The sequence below is a fragment of the Schistocerca cancellata genome, chromosome 8, assembly GCF_023864275.1.
Source record: "Schistocerca cancellata isolate TAMUIC-IGC-003103 chromosome 8, iqSchCanc2.1, whole genome shotgun sequence".
NCBI lineage: Eukaryota > Metazoa > Arthropoda > Insecta > Orthoptera > Acrididae > Schistocerca > Schistocerca cancellata.
In genome coordinates this window covers 63,591,277-63,606,449 of record NC_064633.1, presented here as the reverse complement: position 1 = coordinate 63,606,449, position 15,173 = coordinate 63,591,277, and the positions used below count along the sequence as shown (strand labels likewise).

The window sequence follows — 15,173 nt, the reverse complement described above, 5'->3', positions numbered from 1 at the left end:
TTAGATATAGTTGTACCCTATCACCGATGTTGTTCAATCTGTATATTGAGCAAGTAGTAAAGGAAACGAAAGGAAAATTTGGAGTAGGAATTAAAGTCCAGGGAGAAGAAATAAAAACTTTGAGGTTTGCCGATGACATTGTAATTCTGTCAGAAACAGCAGAGGACTTGGAAGAGAAGGTGAATGGAATCGGCAGTGTTTTGAAAGGAGCAGTAAGACGAACATCAACAAAAGCAAAATGAGGATAATGGAATCTAGTCGAGTTAAATCAGGTAATACTGAGCGAATTAGATTAGGAAAAGAGACACTTGAAGTAGTAGATGATTTTTGCTATTTGGGAAGCAAAATGACTGATGATGGCCAAAGTAGGGGGGAGGGATTATAAAATGTAGACTGGCAATGGAAACAAAAGCGTTTCTGAAGGAGAGAAACTTATTAACATCGAGTATAGATTTAAGTGTCAGGAAGTCATTTCTCAAAGTGTTTGTATGGAGGGTAGCCATGTATGGAAGTAAAACATGGACAATAAGCAGTTTAGACAACAAGAGAATACAAGCTTTTTAGATGTGATGCTACACAAGAATGCTGACGATTATAGGGGTATATGGAATTGGGGAAAAAATGAAATTTGTGGTACAACCTGACTAGAAGAGCGGATTGGCTGGTAGTACACATTCTGAGATATCAAGGGATCACCAATTTAGTAATAGAGGGAAACGCTTGGGAGAGGGGGGGCTGGGAGGGGGGCGGGGATATCGTAGAGGTAGACCAAGAGATGAATACAGTAAGCAGATTCAAAAGGATGTAGGTTCCAGGAGTTACACGGAGATGGAGAGGCTTGCACAGAATAGAGTAACATGGAGAACTGCATAAAACCAGTCTTTGGACTGGAGACGACGACAACAACAACAGTACCTTCTGTACTATACTCTGACAGTTCTGTCTATGTATGGTTCAAATATCTTCAACGTATTTACTTGGAAGTGGCACATCATGCGAAAGCTACTTTCGCCCTTAAGGTTAGCACACCAGTGTAGAAGTAAAATAAAAAACAGTGTGCCTACTATCGATAAGAACCTCTGAAGGTCGTTACCAGGGCCTGAAATTATGGTTGCTAGGAGAGATCTGGTAGGCGGACTTTGATGAGAGCGTTGCAATGGAAAGTCGTTTACCTGGCCATGGATGACTGCGGGCTGAATTTGCGCTGCGGTCGGCTGGCAGCGAATAGCGGCGACGGCGACCTGGGTGGGACGGGCGGCGTGGTAGCAGCCAAGTCTCGTCAAGGCCTCCGTCAACGTCCCTCCTCTGGCGTCTCCAGGAGTACTGTGCAGTCTAACAATCAAGGAGTTACTCTGCTGTCTCGAAGTCAAATTCTTCACAAGGACGACTTCTCTCCCAGAGTTCTGCCGACATCTCTCTGCTGGCACGGTCTGGCACCTGGTGCTCAGCTTATGTTCTTTATCGGGCAGATCATATTGCAACAGCTTTCTTAACTGTTGCATACCACACACAATTTCCACGGTAAGACCACACACAACCGCCAGCAACGTTATTACTAGAAGGCATTCTCTCATTTGTCTAGTTGCGTTTCGTCTGTTAAGTATTAACGTCTCGTATCCAGTGGATGCGTCCGTTTTGTCATTTCTGCCTTTTAAGAGCGCCTTTACATCTGCATCTTCAGCATGCCAAAATGCGGTTTGGTCCACGACAGATTCGATACCTGTTCGGACGTATAATAGTGGCCGTGGTAGGGCCTCTGGCTCCAAGCCGCACAGTGTTGCCTGCTTCAGTGTCAGGCTGCTGTTGTATATGGGCGACAGGCTAACCGTCTCGTATAGCCGACATATTACATCGTCATTCCAAAAAGTTAGTTACTGTATGATAATACACAATTTGATCATAACCAGTATTTATGTCCTCAGCAGACTAATAAACGTCGAGTTTCAGAAGTAGAGGTGTGCTTTTTACAATTAAATTTTCCATTCGATGGACCTATACTACTACTGATCTGTAGGCGCTGCTACAGGGTTCTCACCAGGACGTTATTTGGTTGCGCAGGTGACGATGTACCACTGGGACCTGCCGCAGGCGCTGCAGTACATCGGAGGCTGGCCCAACCCCATCATGGCGGACTACTTCGTCGAGTACGCCAGACTGCTCTTCGACACCTACGGTGACAGGGTGAGTACGAGTTCGCCTCTTTTCTTCTATACAACGGTGAACTCTCTTAATCTGCTCGTAGAATGATGGACGCCTTGTCGATTTAAGTGGCATGGATACCGTAACTGTAATAGGAATATGACTGTACAGACCAATGTTATCTCGCGCCACAAGAAAGGGACGCAATTTCACACAGAGTCGCTGCACCGAAATAACAACCTTTGCCCTGCTTTGGTTCTGAGATGTAGCCTCCACTATTTCTTCATACAGAGGATACGCAAACTGTTAACACGCTAAAATAGACACGAGACTGTTTGTAGGACTTGGAAATGAAGAGGCGCTTAGTAGGTGGTAGGGAAAGGTAGCCAGTGACAAAAATAAAATTCGTAAATTCGAGCTCGGCAAATTGGTTTCCATTCTGAATACGTAAGGAAATCGCTACAGTCTCCTATTCGTCACTCAATGCTGAAATTTCTGCGGCTGGATACCACTACATCGCCCCACTCGTCCTGTATCTTTAGCCTGTACTTTTCGATAGTCAAAGCGTATGCTATCTTGAGCATCAGAGCACAAACAGTTGTATCTGAGCGATACAAATATTGTGAGACATGAGTTATCATTAAGACATACACTCCTGGAAATTGAAATAAGAACACCGTGAATTCATTGTCCCAGGAAGGGGAAACTTTATTGACACATTCCTGGGGTCAGATACATCACATGATCACACTGACAGAACCACAGGCACATAGACACAGGCAACAGAGCATGCACAATGTCGGCACTAGTACAGTGTATATCCACCTTTCGCAGCAGTGCAGGCTGCTATTCTCCCATGGAGACGATCGTAGAGATGCTGGATGTAGTCCTGTGGAACGGCTTGCCATGCCATTTCCACCTGGCGCCTCAGTTGGACCAGCGTTCGTGCTGGACGTGCAGACCGCGTGAGACGACGCTTCATCCAGTCCCAAACATGCTCAATGGGGGACAGATCCGGAGATCTTGCTGGCCTGGGTAGTTGACTTACACCTTCTAGAGCACGTTGGGTGGCACGGGATACATGCGGACGTGCATTGTCCTGTTGGAACAGCAAGTTCCGTTGCCGGTCTAGGAATGGTAGAACGATGGGTTCGATGACGGTTTGGATGTACCGTGCACTATTCAGTGTCCCCTCGACGATCACCAGTGGTGTACGGCCAGTGTAGGAGATCGCTTCCCACACCATGATGCCGGGTGTTGGCCCTGTGTGCCTCGGTCGTATGCAGTCCTGATTGTGGCGCTCACCTGCACGGCGCCAAACACGCATACGACCATCATAGGCACCAAGGCAGAAGCGACTCTCATCGCTGAAGACGACACGTCTCCATTCGTCCCTCCATTCACGCCTGTCGCGACACCACTGGAGGCGGGCTGCACGATGTTGGGGCGTGAGCGGAAGACGGCCTAACGGTGTGCGGGACCGTAGCCCAGCTTCATGGAGACGGTTGCGAATGGTCCTCGCCGATACCCCAGGAGCAACAGTGTCCCTAATTTGCTGGGAAGTGGCGGTGCGGTCCCCTACGGCACTGCGTAGGATCCTACGGTCTTGGCGTCGCTGCGGTCCGGTCCCAGGTCGACGTGCACGTGCACCTTCCGCCGACCACTGGCGACAACATCGATGTACTGTGGAGACCTCACGCCCCACGTGTTGAGCAATTCGGCGGTACGTCCACCCGGCCTCCCGCATGCCCACTATACGCCCTCGCTCAAAGTCCGTCAACTGCACATACGGTTCACGTCCACGCTGTCGCGGCATGCTACCAGTGTTAAAGACTGCGATGGAGCTCCGTATGCCACGGCAAACTGGCTGACACTGACGGCGGCGGTGCACAAATGCTGCGCAGCTAGCGCCATTCGACGGCCAACACCGCGGTTCCTGGTGTGTCCGCTGTGCCGTGCGTGTGATCATTGCTTGTACAGCCCTCTCGCAGTGTCCGGAGCAAGTATGGTGGGTCTGACACACCGGTGTCAATGTGTTCTTTTTTCCATTTCCAGGAGTGTATATGAGCATTAAGTTCAGTGATACAGTTCTATGTAAAATCTTGAGAGTATAACAGCTAATGGCAAAGTGCATACCCAACTAGTTTTGTAGAGCATCACTCCAGTGATAGCCTTGCCACCATGTTGTGATGAGCCACTGGGTTATACCCAGCTCCAGGTCAGACGTAGCTGCCTTTGCACAGTCACCTCTCACAAAACTTGTAAGCACCAGTTACCGAGTCTGCCAATTATCATGTTATGTTAATACGACCAATACGTCAACTAATACAAAAGTCCAAACTGGCATTTTCAAGCACGCTAATGGAGTTACTTGGTAAGTTGAGTATTAATTTCTGTTCCAGTCACTTGATAGAAAATAGACAGTAATTCAGGCGAACTGCAATACCGCTTTATGCAGACATACGAAGAGAATAGCAACGGCTCAAATAATTACCTTCGTTTCTACATGGTACTCTTACATTTTACTCCCTGACTTGAACATTGCAAGTCCATTTGGAGTAAAACCTTACTTTCCTCCCGTAGTGAGAACCATTTACTTATTTTCGAAAGACGAAAACATTTATTGCATCCTGCACAACCTTACATTCACATGATATAATATATTTACGAGTGTGAGACGTTGTTCTTTTGAAAGAGGCGCTTTTATTCCTTCCCTCGATTCATCTGACCACACGTCTTAGGTCTAGTGTCAGAACTGTGAATAATTCATACATGACAGATCTGCCCTTTTTACGATAATTTCTCACTTTCTTCAAAAAGTGGATATATTTATTTCGTATATCTAAAGGTTCAAGTAGCACGTTTCTGTTATCTGATGACCTTTTGCATCTGGGTAGTGTTACACAGTGTTCATTATACGAGCATTCAAACATGTAAATAAAAGAGAAACAAAAAGAATAAAAACTGACGTGCGTAAAGCCTAACTTGTGTGGCGCGGATCGTGGTGACAAAATGCCTCCTTTAAAGACTTATCTTCTCCGAGTAGTGGAATTAACGACTTTAATATCGGCACTTTTTATGTGCCACTACTATTTATCTATTAGTCTCCTGACAAACTGTTCAGCAATGAGTAGTGTTCAGAACAATCGAATTGAAACAACAGGTTCTATCTATTGTTGAAAAACAGTCGACTCATTCAATAGTACTTTTACGTATCGGTTGGACTAGTGTCCATTCGTGAGTTCATTCATTCATTTCTTTCGAGTGGAACCGGTATGTGGGAGCAACCGAATGAAAGCAGTCTGTACCATCTGTTGTAGTTTCCCATTTTGATTGAATTATTCATCCTACCTTTTCAAGTGAAACCAGTCTGTAATATTTCTGTCGTTTCGTCTGTCCAATTTGAGCCTGGTTTTCGACGGTTTCGCCTCACTCGTCGATGTAAATGCTGAGCTCGCTAACCATTAAAGGAAAATTATCGAATGGTGATGAATATTTTGTGCGAAAAAATACTTCTACAAGTGATAGCATACGCTTAAAAACGATAATTAAGTCACCAAAGACTTCGGCATTGAACAAAAGATAATTATCGGTGATGGTTGCAAAAAAGAGAGAGAGAGAGAGAGAGAGAACTTTCATAAATTTAAATTAAAAAATTAAATGTTCATTTATTTAAACGTAAATTTACCATATAACACCAGTTATCAAACTTTTCAAACCAACCGAACATTTATATTCAATTCGTATTTAAGTATAAGGGGCAGCCAAACGAGAACGAGAAAAAAGTAAGTATACTGTTTACTATTTCAAAAGTAATCGCCGCAACTATTAACACATTTATCCCACTGTGAGACAAGACGGTCACTGTCTCCATGGCAAAATGTTTGCGATTGCCTACGGAGCCATGATCGTACCGCGGCGTGCACCTTTAGGTACGGAGCAAATCGACGGCCAGGCATGTCTTTCTTCAGGGCTCTAAAAGTACAGAAATAGCTTGGGGCGGGATCGGGACTGTATGGAGGATGTGTCAGGGTTTCCCAGCGATACTGCTGCAGCGTCATCGAAGCAATCTTCGGAACATACGAGCTGGCACTGGTCCTGAAACAGAGTGATGTCTGTCAACCTCGGTGGCGCGCTTCAGTTCTTGCAGTGTGTCCACGTAGCGGTGAGCGTTAATTGTGGCGCCTTGTTCCGAAAAGTCATCGAGCAGCGAGCTGTTGCAATCAAAGGAAAAGGTCATCTTGACTTTCCCGGAAATGGTGTGCCTGTTGTATCGACTGCGCTGCTTCAGTTCCATACCGTCCCGATTTCTCCCTATGCAATTTCCACGTTTTTGGAGCCCTGAAAAAAGGCATTCGCAGCCGTCGATTTGCTTCGTACGGAGAGCTGCACGCCTCAGTACGATTACGGTTCCGCAGGCAATTCCAACCATTTTCCCTTAAGGCATTGACTGTTTTGTCTCACAGTGGGATAAATGTGTTAATAGTTATGGTGATTACTTCTGAAATAATAAACAGTTTACTTATTTTATCCATTTGTCTCGCTTTTTCTTCACTGATCCTTATAAATAAATAATAAATTTTGAAAATACTTCGTCACTATAAACATAGTTTCTATTTCCCTCTCCTTTTAATAATATACGTTATTTATCTCCAAAACGGTTGGCAGGCCTAATCATGGCTAATGTGTAACTGGAAATGCTGAACAAGCATGCAAGTGAAAGCACTCTTACCTGGAGACCGAGGGAAAACATTGATATGACTGACGTGCCGTCAGACACTGGATCAGTTGATAGTCTCATGTTAAAAAGAAACGACTCACACCAAGAGGGTGAGCGCGAAACACTGATATAGTTGATGTGCCCACAGGGACTAGCTTCATTCCGTTGTCTCACTCCACTGAAAAAACGGACTGAGTGAAAAATCGGTCGACTGCCCAAATGGGTAATTAAAACCTGTCTGTTCTTCCATGACTCGCAATCAGGAAGAGAATGCGTTTCTGCGCCGGGGCAAAGATATCCTGTGCAATCAGTACCATTCGCTGTTTGACAGTACTACGTACATGGAAAATCTGTTTGCGAATTGGCACGATAATGTCGTGGCGCACGAAAGGAAAGAAGAAAGATTACGGTTTCGTGCCCCGTCGGCAGCGAGAAAGGAGTGCAAGTTCAGGTTGAGGAAGGAAATCCGATGTATGCTTTCAAAGAACCATCCCAGCATTGGTCTTAACTGATATAGGAGAATCTATCGTCCGCAGCTAGTGGTCGTGCGGTAGCGTTCTCGCTTCCCACGCTCGGGTTCCCGGGTTCAATTCCCGGCGGGGTCAGGGATTTTCTCTGCCTCGTGATCACTGGGTGTTGTGTGATGTCCTTAGGTTAGTTAAGTTTAAGTAGTTCTAAGTTCTAGGGGACTGATGACCATAGATGTTAAGTCCCATAGTGCTCAGAGCCATTTGAACCTTTTTTTTTTTTTTTTTTTTGAGAATCTAGCGAAACCTAAATGTGGATGGCTGGATGGGGATTTGGACAACTACCTCCCTGATTTTGTGTCGGGTGTACATCCACTGCATCACCTCGGCCAGTCCGCGTTGTCGGCGAGACAGACTGCTGCGTGCTCAAGGAGGGAGCTGTCGCGGCGTCGCGTCCTACAAGGGGGCCGCTGCATTATCTTCTATGGCTCTGGACAGCGCTAAAAGTAGGAAAGAGTCTTTATGGGCGAATCACGGCTGAGCAGACAAGAGGAGACGAAAAGCTTGACATTTCTTCTAAAATAAATTCAGAGGAAAGACCTGTATCGAAATTAACTGGGGATGACCGAACATAATTATCAAATCCTACTGGACCTTGCCCAACAGAAATTAACGTAGCATGAGAATGTGACGAGAAAAGCGATTACTTTTTCTGAGAAGTAATCGGCAACCTTTAAGATTCTACTTCTGAATCGAAGTCTGTCAAGTAACTGTACTTTCGTTATGTAAACACCCTCACTGCCAGTACCAATTCTCTTCGGGTCACAGTGCCACATGTTTCTCGGCAGTACTGTGAACACCGAGTTCTTATTTTTATTATTCCCTCCACCGTTGTCTGCGGCGCCGGCCGAAGTGGCCGAGCGGTTAAAGGCGCTACAGTCTGGAACCGCACGACCGCTACGGTCGCAGGTTCGAATCCTGCCTCGGGCATGGCTGTGTGTGATGTCCTTAGGTTAGTTAGATTTAATTAGTTCTAAGTTCTAGTGGACTTATGACCACAGCAGTTGAGTCCCATAGTGCTCAGAGCCATTTTTGTCTGCGGCCTACACTCTTTTAATATGCACAATATTACGATTGATGCTGTATCACGTTTGTTGCTGTTGTGATAACCTTTATTTTTGTCGTCAAAACAACACGGTTTCGGTTCGTATTGTTTAATTAAAACACTCACGCGTTCTCTGCGGCAAGTTGCCAACTTCTACGTTTATTCTTCTCGAAATCAGTTTGTTAGTGCGCCTCATGTATGAAACAGACGTCTTATCTGCTGGAAAGTACGCACGTGAGTGGGTACATTACTTGCTTGTCTTCAGTCATCGCTAGCGGTAGCGAAATGTTTATTTTGAAAACATTCGCTACAACGAGATGCGTCACGTAATGACACAAATAGACTTAACAGAGGAGGAATGTGCTGATATTGAGACGGATTGTGATTATCAGCTCAGTTGACAGTGTTTCACAGCAGAGACTCTAATTCAACGCTTTTGCTGCTACCGGCAACATTTGTGTATCATCTGATGTGCCTTCGGGCATATATACAGGGTGGTTTTGTCCACAGTGTACAAACGCTAGGGACTGATCAATGAGAGGATACAGAACAAAAAAAGGTCTAGTGTACTTATGTCTGGGCCGGCCGTTGCGGCCGAGCGGTTCTAGGCGCTTCAGTCCGGAACATCGCGACTGCTACGCTCGCAGGTTCGAATCCTGCCTCGGTCATGGATGTGTGTGATGTCCTTAGGTTATTTATGTTTAAGTAGCTCTACGTTCTAGGGGACTGATGACCTCAGATGTTAAGTCCCATAGTGCTCAGAGCCATTTGAACCATTTGAACTTATGTCTGGACATCTATGGTTTTCACACCACAGACCATTTATTCAGTCATACATCGTTACATAGACTGCAGTCTAATACGCGCTGTACCATTCAGCCACTGTTACAGTATGTGCTGAAAATGGTTTCCGAGTGCCTCAACGCATGCTTATACGTGCCGTGGTATACATTCACGTCGGCCGGGTTGCATTTGAACAGTTTCAAAGGGAGCATGAGTACGTATAACCAGTGTCTCCACACCTGCAATGCGCTCTGCATACACGATACTTCTGAGATGGCCTCATAACCAGAAACGACACAGGGTGAGATCTGGTGAACGAGAAGGCCATGCAAGTGGACTCCCTCCTCCGATCCATCGAACAGGGAAGACACGACTGAGATACGTTCGGACGTTAACGGCGAAGTGGACTGGAGCACCATCATGTAGCAGCCACATAACCCTTCTGATCATCACTGGCACTTCTTCCAGTAGAGGAGCCAAAATCACCCGCAAGAAACCCCGATAGTTCCGGCCTGTTATCCGACGTGGAAGGAAGACTGGTCCCAAAATATGGTTGCCAATTATCCTGGCCCATAGACTCCAGCTGCACCCATGCTGATGGTTCTCTGTCAGCGTACCATAGGGGTTCTGCACACTATCACACAGATGACTGTTATAAAATTTGAAGACACCACTCTGTGTGAAGGCAGCCTCATCTGTGAGTAGGATGGATGACACAATTCCCGGAATGATGGTTGCCTGGTGAAGAAGCCAGTGGCAAAACTGCTTCCGATGTGGAAATCCTGTAGCTAGTATGCCCTGCAGACGCTGTGAGTGATAAGGGTGGTAACAATTGTCATGAAGAATGTTTCACACGGTCCTGTGGTTTACCCTGTACTGGCGGGTCAGTTGTCTGATACTGACTGCCACAGCGGTCGTCTTCCACAGTTTTATCATATTTTCCTCCAAGTCTGGTATCCGAACATTTCGGGTACGTCCTTCATGATTTCCTGCTTCCTGAAATGACTGTCTCAGACAAACGGCGAGACACTGTTGCAAACATTGAATGCTGTGGCTGCTATCTGCGGGGATAGGTCTCCTGATACAACCTTGCTACTCGCCTCCCATGCCATGTGCCTTTCCGTAAGTAAACACCACGTCAGCAAGCTCTCGATTCGAATATAGAACCACTGTGTACAGTGCTGTATCACATTCACTACAAGGTGAGTCAGCTACAGAAGTGAATCAGGTGTTATGGTAGGAGAGAGTGCTGGGGCATGACATATGAGTAACAGTACCGTCCTCTAGGGGGAAACCACGCATACTGCAACTGTAGCTGCATCATACAGCGTGTATTAGACCACAGTTTCTGTAACAAAGAATGAATGAATGGTCTCTAGCATGGAAACCATGCATTTCCGGATGGAAGTTCATTAGACCTTTTCCGTTCCATATCCTCTCATCGATCAATCCCTAGAGTTTGTACATGGTGGAAAAAATCGCCCTGCACAGACTTGCCTTTGGTTCACTGTTACATGTAGCAGCAGGGTGGGAGTAACGAGTTTAGGCAGTCTGCACATCTACACAGATTCTTGCTGTACACGAAAAGGAGCGAATAAACGCGCGTTAAGAGAAAACTGCTTGAAAGTGTCCCTGACATACGGTGTTCAGACTTGAGTCTAGCGATAGTCTAGTGATACGGAATAGCACAGGGCTCATTCTGCTGCTTCCATTGTGCTTTATCACGATTTCTGTGAGCCGGCTGCACCTGTGTGTTCAGTTGTACTTCGCTTCCACAGACTTTTTTTAAGACTCTAGTACTGGCGTACACCTCGTGATGTGGCTTCCGCTTTGTTGCAGGTGAAGTGGTGGATCACGTTCAACGAACCGTCGGTGTTCGCAGGCGGCTACGCCAGCACGGGTGGCCAGGCACCGGCGCAGAACGCCGTCGGCATCGGCGACTACCTCACCTACTACACCGTCATCAATGCGCACGCGCGCGTCTGGCACCTCTACAACGACACGTACAGGGCCACGCAGCAAGGTAGGGGTGCGCGCAAAATACCGTGGCCGCTAGATGCGCAGTCGGCAGGGGAAGGTGGGGAGAGCGGCAGTGGTGGGGGTTCGCTCAGAGCGCTGTAGGAGAAATGACGAGCGCTGCAGGGGAAGTGCCGTGTTCTAAATTGAAGCCTACATTCACATTTTTTGTAAATATTAAGTGGGGCCCTTCCATGTGCACGCTTGCATAGTGACCATTAAAAAAGATCCAATGTCATCTCTGCTTTCGTCAGCACCTAAAAAGAATTCCGCCGAAAATGCAGCAATTTATTTTTGCCTGGCTTTTTAGCCATCTGCAATTTTCAGTGAAGCGTCATAAGTGGCGAATTTTTAGTACAACATACACATTTCCCTGGTTTCCATTTCAAAATTTGCTTCTTTTACCAAAACACAGTGGAGTTTACACTATCTCACCTAACTAACATTTTGTGCAGACACAGTTGCGAGAGATTTCTGAAACAGTGGTTTATTAAGTTTATTAAGTGAGGAACAGTGGAAAAGTAAAGTCAGTAGCTTATGAAAATGCACATCCTCAGTACAGAAAAACTTGTAATGTCTTCACATATCTTGTTCCAAAACCCGTACCATTTCTCATTTCACCAGGTATTTGTGACCCTTAAAAATTACATTCTTTCACTAAAAACGTCTATAGTTACTGGAATAACATGGTAGATAATGAAGTTTTACATAACAACAATAGGGTAAAATACCCTCCTCTTTTGCTTGCTATCATTTGCCAAAATCTCATTTCGATATCTGAATATTTCACTCTGGCTGTATTGCTGGCATGATGCGATCGCAAATGAGTGTGCTAAATCAGATCAATTTTCTTGACCTCTATTCTTCACTGTGCACAGTGTCTTACTTCTACATAAACATCACAGTAGCTATGATCATTAACAAAACAATGGGCATGTCATCATGAACCTGAACCATAAAGCTACAAGTAAACCAAAAATGAAATTTTTTACCGAATAGTTTCTGTAAAATCGTCTGAGAAAGATTGCAGGGTGCGCACCTTTATTCTGTGATCTCTGACTGGCCAAAAGGTGGAAAACACGTGTCTGCCTCCCCTTCCGAACAAACGAATGAACTCGCCAGCGCTTTGGACTAAAACTGGTCACTGAGCATCAGCCACCATACCCTGCACGAGCCATACTGTACGACAAGTAAACCCTCGTGCTGGCTTGAGAACCACATACCATGCTACAAATCTTTGCTGTGAGGGGTCTCCAAAACGTAAGTTGCACGTTAATGTGACAGGCCAAGCCACTTTTACTGAATGCCACACCACACTTATAGTCACACAGACACATGACAGTATTTTCCAACAGGATTAGCAAGTCTCTGTCATCAACGGTGGGGACGTTCTACCAATCATTCAGTTCCTCGACACCACAAATCTGCTCCTCAGTCGTAGAACTAATCGAGAACCACTGCCTGGACGTCCTCAATACTCTGTGACTGCTGCGAATCTGTTCGTCGGTAACCTGGACATTGTCTTCTGTGCTCGATGTCGCCGGCCCTCGTTCCTGGCCGGCATCACCTACGCCTGTGCGCTCTTGGCCAAGTTGTTGGCACCATTTCCAATGACTAGATGTGACATCGCATTTCGTCCACAGGCCGCCAGAATTTCACGGTGTACCGGTGGGCAATTTACACGTGTTTCCCCCAAGAATCGTACTGCCCCACGCACTTCACCTTTGAAGTACTTTCGCAGTTGCCGCGCCATTTCGCTCCAACATTGTAAAGCACCTGTGAACCGTACCGCAGCAGAAATGCGTCTGCAGGGAACCCAAAGGATATACTGTCTTCTGACAGCATGCCAGTTTTGGTGCACGGTAGTCTTACAGCAGGACGACATGTGGTAACTTACATTTTGAAGTCCCCTCGTATTTTGAACGCAAAAGTTTGAAAGAAATTACGCCTTGTGCAAAAGATACAGTCTCTTTATTTTTCCAAAGGTTTCTGCACTTTCTTCAGTCGTTTTTTGTTTACTATTCTGCCTCTTATGAGACCATAGCAATTTTGTGCTTGTACTTTGACCTGTACCATACATTATACAGTTTGTCATGGTTTCTGAGGCTGTAATCTTGCTTCCTGTTCTTTCAAATATGTTAAAATACTCATTTTTTATTGTCGCTCTTTTTAATCGCTCAAAATTCGTTTTATTCATTTTCTCACAAAACACAAGGTTTCTTCCACCTTATCACATGTTATTGTCAATCTACCATCAGAAAAACAGGGCAAACTACAAGATCAGAAACATGACAAGCTGTACAACTACAGAGACTAGGACCTATCTGTGTTAACGGTGACTGCAGAGCACGAAGAGTGGCCAGTGCTCCAGGAGCAACTGGGTAGTGCTGCTGGGTAGTGGTAGCAGACATACAGCACGGTGCAGATGTACTGTCCAGCCACACTAATGTCACCACCTGTCAAGAGCCTGAATAGCCACCCTTTCCAGCGCGAACAGCTGCGAGATATGCAGTAAGAGAGTCTGTTAGGTTCTTGACTGTACCGACGGAGATTTGGAGCCTTGCGGACTGCAGTGCTGTGTCCAGATGCGCTAAATTTTGCTGTTGAGGATCCATGGCGTGAACTGTGGTCCCACAGATTCTCGACTGGGTTTGAATCCACGGAGTATGGTGGCCAGGGGATGTGGTCAGCTCATCCTGGTGCTCTTCGACCCACCACTGAACACTGCGAGCTGTGCGACACCTTGCGACAGAAAGGGAATTATCCGTGCAAAGTCCGTTAAGAACCATGTAGACCTTGCGGTGATGCGGAACAAAGATGCGAGAAAAGGAAAAAGTATTTGGTTTGCAAGGGGAGAAGAGGTGGTGACGTAAAGTTCCTAATCACTAGACTACCTTTAAGTGTCTCATTTATTGAGGACACGTGAAATAACTGGCAATGCTATTCGGGATGAGTACACTACGTTCGGGCACTGGGCTTACTATAGCCAGGCCGGGAGAAGTCGCAGCAGCTCGTAGGCTGGTCGCTGCAATCTGACGTACAGGCGATATCTGTCTATCGCAATAACAACGAGATGCTGACGTGGGCGTTCAAGATAGAGAAGATCACGTCAAAGGAAAAATACTCCAGTCATGCAACATTTAAATACACTCCTGGAAATTGAAATAAGAACACCGTGAATTCATTGTCCCAGGAAGGGGAAACTTTATTGACACATTCCTGGGGTCAGATACATCACATGATCACACTGACAGAACCACAGGCACATAGACACAGGCAACAGAGCATGCACAATGTCGGCACTAGTATAGTGTATATCCACCTTTCGCAGCAATGCAGGCTGCTATTCTCCCATGGAGACGATCGTAGAGATGCTGGATGTAGTCCTGTGGAACGGCTTGCCATGCCATTTCCACCTGGCGCCTCAGTTGGACCAGCGTTCGTGCTGGACGTGCAGACCGCGTGAGACGACGCTTCATCCAGTCCCAAACATGCTCAATGGGGGACAGATCCGGAGATCTTGCTGGCCAAGGTAGTTGACTTACACCTTCTAGAGCACGTTGGGTAGCACGGGATACATGCGGACGTGCATTGTCCTGTTGGAACAGCAAGTTCCCTTGCCGGTCTAGGAATGGTAGAACGATGGGTTCGATGACGGTTTGGATGTACCGTGCACTATTCAGTGTCCCCTCGACGATCACCAGTGGTGTACGGCCAGTGTAGGAGATCGCTCCCCACACCATGATGCCGGGTGTTGGCCCTGTGTGCCTCGGTCGTATGCAGTCCTGATTGTGGCGCTCACCTGCACGGCGCCAAACACGCATATGACCATCATTGGCACCAAGGCAGAAGCGACTCTCATCGCTGAAGACGACACGTCTCCATTCGTCCCTCCATTCACGCCTGTCGCGACACCACTGGAGGCGGGCTGCACGATGTTGGG

At 46.4% G+C, this 15,173-nt stretch overlaps 1 protein-coding gene across 1 annotated transcript in view; it reads left to right on the top strand.

Annotated features, from left to right (window-relative positions):
* Positions 1–15,173, top strand: part of LOC126095242 (myrosinase 1-like) — a 79,295-nt gene that overhangs the window by 24,087 nt on the left and 40,035 nt on the right. The window contains exons 4-5 of the mRNA XM_049909994.1: positions 2,059–2,181; positions 11,054–11,237. Coding sequence (XP_049765951.1) covers positions 2,059–2,181; positions 11,054–11,237 — 307 coding nt within the window. The remainder of the gene's footprint in view (positions 1–2,058; positions 2,182–11,053; positions 11,238–15,173) is intronic.